Raw genomic sequence first — 7,500 nt, 5'->3', positions numbered from 1 at the left:
GTAATCTGTAAGTGTGAACGTCATGAATGTACAGTAATAAAGAGACATTTTGATATTTATGTGATCTGGTGTAAAATGTATCAACGTGAAGAATGGTGTATGTGTGGCGTGTTCTTGTGGTGTGTAATTAGTGAAAGTAACTTCATTCAAAGCTGTTGAGTGAAACGGGACATCAGCCTGTCAGAGGTGACAACAGGTGTCAAAACCAGGAGCCAAGAACTGTCCCCCCCCCTTCATGACGTGTGTGTCACTTTTACACTCATCACCGTGGTCATTTGAGGTTGGTCTGGAGCCTTATGGGTCTCAGGGATAGGGTGACATGGCATCAGTGTCTCTTCTGCAGCTCCTCCATACCTCTCCAGTCCCCCACGCTACAGCCCACTATACTCCCAGTTACTTGACACGTCCATGGCCTTGCTGCTCCTGAAGTCTGTAGTGACTCCTGCTTGGGTTACTGGAGGATGAGGATCACTTCCCTGGACCTCCACCTTTTTACACACACTCCTCCTCCTCCTCCTCCTCCTCCTCCTCCTGACGCTTCACTATGCTGCGCTACAGCCCACTATAGTCTGTAGTCTGTACCCACCCAACACACTGACACCAGACCCAGACCACCAGCTGTGAGACCAGACGCCAGCCAGCTCTTCACGCTTAACGCCTCTCCCCCTACCCTGAGTGCTCTGTGTCCTGACTGACAGTCATGAACCCCCCCTGTCTTATCTGTCACTGTCCCTGTTGTCACCATCACCCTCTGGTGCAGTCTGAGCACCCTACAGGTATCTGGGTGATGGTAACAGTAACAGGACTGGCTGGTGGGTTTGTAACTGAAACGGGGATGGTCTGGTTGGCTTCTAGGACAGCCGTTGTGTTCCAATAACCTTGTCATATCAGCACTTCTGTGTTGGGAGCCACCGAGGTAGAGGCTAATGCGAGTGGGACCTCATCCACATCCAGATACCGGTGTTGTTGATCAGTGGCCTCTGTATTGGGCTTAATCCGGTCACAAGGTTGCCCATTCACAATAGCAACCGGAGTCTATAACGGGCTGCCACCGCCCATTCCCAGTCCTAAAGTTGCTATTTCAACACTGTGTCATCACAGCTCGTAAATGGGATGCTATACAACATCTATAACTGACTGTAACCTCCCTGCTTGGGCATGCTGGTAGTAATGCAGGACTAGGGTGTCTGGCTGTGGGAGACTGTGCTGCTTCTGGCACTGGTCCTAGGTCTAAGTGAGTCACTCCTGATCATATTCCTGGAGTTCCATGAAGTTTCATTCCGGTAGTTTCCTTCTGGACACACCACCAGGCTTGGCTATGCAAGATGAGTAAGGAGGGTTTGTAATATGATATACATATGTGCCTTCGTCTTTCAATATGCGTCAGTACCCGCCTCTTGATCCTGACCCCCCCGGTATGGTCATTTATTATGAGGTGTTTAATGACTCCTCCCATTTCACACCATTGTTCCTTGTTCCAGGTGATGGAGGTGAAATATCAATACACAGAATGCATGGCCTGAAGCTCTGAGTCATCTAAATTGTAGGATCTGGGATGCTGTTTCTGTGTTGTATGTTATGATTTGACATAGGAATGTGTTAACAAGTGGACACAGGGACATAAGGCACAGGGAGAGGGGACACGGATGAGAAAGGGTGGGTTGACAGTAGAGAGAGATAAAGAGAGAGAGAGAGAGAGAAGATGTCTGTTGTTTAGAGGACAACTGTGTGTACTAAGGGAAGCCTTTTCCGCTTCAGTCAGCCCCTAACCTTTGCCCCCATCACCCCCTTACCATTCTGGAATCTTGGAATCTCTGACCATCAGGTGACAGGAAATGGCCTGCAGGAGAGACAGAATAACAGGAAGAGCTTCCAAGAACTAGGGGAGGGGCCAGACCCCCCATACCCATGTTAGGACACAATTCCCTCCATCCAATTCATAGTAATTAAGCAGCGATTACCCCACGACCTACAGTGTGATTAAAGCTGAACCAGATGCTTGTTGTTTCATGTTTGTGCTGACTAATATAGCTGTATTATCCTTTTATTGATGGTCAAATAGTCGGATGCAACCTGGCACCCCCTTCAATGGATAGTGTTATCACAGAGAGAGAGATGACTGTATCATAAATGTTGTGTTTTCTTGTCTCAACACAGTCACACCAATAAATCATTTGAATTTAACTTCATAGAAATTGAAAGAAAGAAAAAAAGAAGAGAGAGAGACACACAAAGAGAGGGGGAACACACAGACACACAAACAGATTATGAATGAATGAATGGATGGTCTTTATTGTCATTGCTATAGTACAGGTACCAAACAACGAAATTTAGGAGGGGTGGCTCCCCCGGTGCTAGGAAAGAAAAAAAACTAAAAAAAACACATTTTTTCAACACAACATTTAACTTCATAGAAATTGAAAGAAAGAAAAAAAGAAGAGAGAGAGACACACAAAGAGAGGGGGAACACACAGACACACAAACAGATTCTCTCCTCCCTCAGCGCTCAGTGTTATCAGTGTTTCTCCCTCGGCTTGTGGTTTGTTTTCCTTCACACGCTGTTGAGGCATGGCACAGTGTGAGATATGTAGTGATACTGTACGTGGGAGGTGGTGTGAATCAATGGTTCTCAGCCACCTGATCCTTTCCCCCCACACACCGTCAACATTACTCAACCACCATTAGCTTTCTCTGGTTCCACAAGTGTAGTGTTCTGTTAGGAGGTTCACCTGCTAGGCTAGCCAACCACCACACGGTTCTGGTGATGCAGGGCCTAACTGTAAACGACTGGGTTCGAACTAGGATCAGTGTCTAAAACGGTGATATACACTCACCGGACACTTTATTAGGAACACTTGTGGACATCCATGGACTCAACTTACCTTGTGTCAACAGTCCAAGCTGGTGGGTGTGGGGAATGTTTTCGTGGCATACCAATCAATCGTCTCTTGAATGCCACAGCCTATTGAGTATTGTTGCTGACCATGTGCATCCCTTCATGGCCACAATTTACCCATCTTCTAATGGCTACTTCCAGCATGATAATGCACCATGTCACAAAGCAAAAGACTCTCGTTTCATGAACATGACAATGAGTTCAGTGTTCTTCAGTGGCCTTCCCAGTCACTGGATCTGAATCCAATAGAACACCTTTGGGATGTGGTAGAAAGGTAGATTCACAGGTTGAAAGTGCACCTGAAAAATTGCATGATGCAATCATGTCATCATGGACCAGAATATCAAAGGATTGTATCCAACATCTTGTGGAATCAATGCCACGAACAATTGTGGCTATTTTGAGAGCAAAGGAAGGCCCTTCCCAGTATTAGTATAATGTTCCTAATAAAGTCTTCAGTGAGTGTATAGTCTAGTCTACCCGAAACTGATATTACTCCAAGGAACGAGTATTATAGCCTCAAATCAAACATTAGGGAGGGGGAAGTCAAGTCATACTGTAGTCCTTTGTTCTCACATTAACAACATGTATTTACAATGTAATAAAATGATAACACAGCAGGTTATCCAGTTTTTGTATGGTGAAATTGTTACACTTCAATTCGACTTTCAGTTACCTCCTTAGCACAAATGATTAATTGTGTCAGCGATGGCCCTTGAGTCATTTGAGACTTCCGTCAGCTCTGCTGTTTCCATGGCTACCATAGTCATAAAATAGGCAACAATATTCCACAGTGACTCACTGCCACATTATGTAGACCACAATCCTTGTAGGAGCCCTACTCCTCACAAGACGGCTGCTGTATGACTAGTCTCTTTGATGAGATTGAAAGAGCCCCCATCCCCCCCCCAAGCTGAACTTATGATGGGAACTGGAGGGTGGGGTACATGGGATATAGTCACACAATCATTCTCAATTCCACTGTTTATTAGTTATACTAGACTACAGTACATGAAACGTCTTTGATGAGTTACTGTGTGAGGCAGTTCCTTAGACTTGGTTATTATATTCATGTTATTGTAAACAACAGTATGAAACAAGTATTTAATGAGTTTATATCTACCCCAAGCCTATATCTACTGGTGGAAACTGGGAAAAGTTGGTGGGTTGTGGAGAAAAAAACTGTGAGGAGGGTGGAGTAGTCACATAATCACATAAACTTTATATTCCCAATGTAAAACTTCAATGTGTCCCACAACCATGTGCCACATAGATTGTTAGTTACCTCTTAACATGTATAATATGACCCTAAGAAATAAAGACATAAAGGAAAACTGAGGAGAACTAAACTTGATAAAGAAATAAGTGTCTTCACAGATGTACAGTATATGATCAAATTAAAACAATATGGCTTTTCTCATGTTTTCCCCATATAGCTAATCCTGTGGAATGTCTGTGACAGGACCACATTAACAAAGGTTATTCATTTGTTTACCTCTCCATAGCAACAAGTCATCTAGCTCAGGTTACTACAGTATATCCCCAATATAAAATGTTCCCCACCACCAATTGCCATAAATGGTAAGTTACAGGCTTACTGGGCGGGTAATTACCTTAGGAATAAAGAAATATATAACACACATCCTATAAGGTGTCCTCTGACAGAGGAAGGTACAATTGAGAAATAAATAAGTCTCTTCACATGCTTCTATGTGACAAATATTAAAAAGTCATAAAATGTTGTTTCTCATGTGCTCCTCATGATCACGTGTCTGTGTTTTTTAATGGCATTTTCTAAATTACCCATCAGAAACCCCTGTCTGCCTGTTCTTCTGTTGTTTGTGGGTTCTGCATTCGCGTGAGAAAGCAATTTAAACAAGAGTGGGTCTCTTTCTCTCCCAGAGGACGTCTGTGTTGTGGTGGCTGCTTCCACAATGTACAGATGGCTGGGCCTTATAAACATTCTGCTCCATCACAGCCGGCCTCATCCACCAGCCACCAGCCTGGCACGCCTCTCTCTCACTCCATACTTCCCCACCTCTCAACTCTACAGCCTGAATACACAGACAATGAGGTGGATATACGGTATATATCCCATCAAAGACAGACGAGGCAATATAGATCTATCCCATGTGTGTGTGTGTGTGTGTGTGTGTGTGTGTGTGTGTGTGTGTGTGTGTGTGTGTGTGTGTGCGTGCGTGCGTGCGTGCGTGCGTGTGTGCGTGTGTGTGTGTGCGTGCATGTGTGTGTGAGTTGAGACCTGGGAAATGACAGTCCCCTCCCCTCTCTTCTTTTCCATACACTCATAACAACACTTCAGACCAGCATACCCCTGCCCTGCCCCCCCCCCCCCCCCCCATGTTTTCCACCCAGGGTCAGGACACAATGGATAGGGGGGTCTCAGTGGGCATAACAACTTAACTCCAGGAGCTAGTAGATCTATTATGCTTGTTTATTTTCCATGGTGGGTCTGGGTTGGGGAGGGGGAGGGGACATCACATCATACCCCCAAAAATGCAGAAGGGGTATATAATGAAGTAATGAGTAGTTGACCAATATGTCCCTATCAAAGGGACTTCCGAAACATCAGTACACATGTTAAGCATGAAGCAATATTGACCTGGTAAATGATTCACTACAGGACACAAAGGTGAACAGCCTATTTGAGAATGTGGATGTAAAAAGAAACAGTCATCTATACATAAACGTGTGTTTGTTATTATAATCTATTATTTAAAATTGGATTTTTCATTTCTTCATGACATGCTCATATGATCATTTGTTGTCTAATCGTGAGCTTAGAATTATAAGGTTCTATCTCCGTTTAGGGCAGTTCAGAGATATTGAGCGTCAAAGTTTTTACATTCCATTATGTTTTGTGAGATGGAACCTTTGTATTTTATGAATTACTAACTCAAAAATGTCAACTTTTTAAAAGTAACACCACACAGGCATTAATAAACACCTAATGGATCAGATTATGTACATTTTGACAAAAATGGAGATAGAACCGTATAATTCTAACGTCACCTAATGCGCTCTGGGCGTCCTGACCACAACTCATAAAAAAAAAAAAAAAAAAACAGATCCACGTAAACATTGCGCACTGCGCCTTTAAACACAAACAGCGTTCCCAGTCCCACGGTCAAACCGTCACACTACCCACTCCACTCCGATCACGCGTTTAAGGTTTGAGGCTCTAATTCGCTTACGATCAAATCCGTTCATGTTTGCGTCGTGAGCGATCACATCAGATCGTTTCACTTTAGAAGCGGGGAAAGATTATAGGCTTGTGCGCGTATCGCTACAAAGTTGCCAAACTGAAAGTTTTTGAATGGAGGTTTCCGCAGTTGCAAAGAGAGCCGTACGTGAGGGTTGGAAAGGGGGGGGGGGGGCAGTTTGGTTTGGGGTCTTTGGTTATCTGATGTGACTCTGTAAGCAGACAGCATCCAGAGCGGGACGAGCTCAGCGAGGTATTATTGGGATCGGGACTTTTTATCCGGAATATTAGGGGATAGTTCAGTCACACGCTAACGGGACAAACTGTACTTCGGGTCTTAAACTCTGGATCCACGTCAGAATCTCCCGTGACAGTGTTCTCTTCTGGACAGTAAAAACTACGGTAATTTCATCTACTGTACTTTGGGGGTGATAATCGAGTATTTTGGATTCTGTACTATAGCCTACCGTTCGGTTTTTTTACTTTGAATTTGTTACTTAGACTTTTTTATTTGAAACTTTGAGTCAGAACTTTTCCTCGAGCTTTTTTTTGTACAACAAATTGACCATTTCACAAATCACTTCGAAGATGGATAAATACGACGATTTGGGTCTGGAGGCGAGTAAGTTTATTGAAGACCTGAACATGTACGAGGCGTCGAGGGACGGTTTATTCCGAATGAAGAGAGACGCGGGGAACAACCCCGACTTTGAAGAGACGAGGAAAGTCTTTGCCACCAAAATGACTAAAATACACATGCAACAACACCAGGAAGAAATGGCCAAAAGCAGTTTGGCGGCGAGAATCAACGGGGGCCACAACAGAGCTGGGGCAGACAGCAGTTTCTACACCAGAGACAGGCCGCCCATCAACAGCTCCAGACCGGCGGGTGAAGCTGCGGCCAAGCCTCCCCTACTCTCTGGTCCCATGCCGGGCTTGGTCAACGCGAGTCAGTATGCGCCCTATGATGGTCCCAAACATCACGCTGGCAGCCAACACGAAGCTCCAACCGGCAGAGCAGCATACGGCTACGGAAACAATTACGATCATAAGGAGCCGCATTCTTACTCCCAACACCACGCCTCGACTCTTCCTAGCCCCGGAAACGCATCCCACCACCACAGCGCGCCCACCACACAGGCTGCTGGTCACCCTGCCAGCCCCTCCTCGGGCACTTGGGCTTCCTCCCCCAGGAGTGGTCTGTCCTCCCCCGGCCCAGGAGCGAGCCCTGTGCCCCCCAGCCCATCTCCGCTGCCCCAGCATCGCTCCCCGTCTCCCTCCTTCTCCAACAGTCTACCGTCTCCAGCCTCCCCCGGAGCCCCCCAGAACCGGACTGTGACCCCTCCTGTGCGGCGGAGCCCCTCTTCCGGGGCCGGGGGGCCAG

At 45.7% G+C, this 7,500-nt stretch overlaps 2 protein-coding genes across 2 annotated transcripts in view; both read left to right on the top strand.

The window, feature by feature from the left end:
• The window catches only part of lars2 (leucyl-tRNA synthetase 2, mitochondrial), a 53,233-nt gene extending 53,232 nt beyond the window's left edge, over position 1 (top strand). Inside the window, 1 exon segment of the mRNA XM_080540156.1 lies at position 1. This exon segment is cut by the window's left edge and continues 403 nt beyond it. The gene's annotated coding sequence lies outside the window, so the exon portion shown is untranslated.
• A 6,421-nt stretch (positions 2-6,422) lies between these two features.
• The window catches only part of limd1a (LIM domains containing 1a), a 26,292-nt gene continuing 25,214 nt past the window's right edge, over positions 6,423-7,500 (top strand). The window contains exon 1 of the mRNA XM_080541290.1: positions 6,423-7,500. This exon is cut by the window's right edge and continues 747 nt beyond it. Within this exon, the coding sequence (XP_080397416.1) occupies positions 6,705-7,500 (796 nt within the window). The 5' untranslated portion in view covers positions 6,423-6,704.

The sequence above is a fragment of the Nansenia antarctica genome (assembly GCF_963989245.1).
Source record: "Nansenia antarctica genome assembly, chromosome: 10".
NCBI classification, from domain to species: Eukaryota; Metazoa; Chordata; class Actinopteri; order Argentiniformes; family Microstomatidae; genus Nansenia; species Nansenia antarctica.
This window is presented reverse-complemented; position numbering and strand designations above follow the sequence as displayed.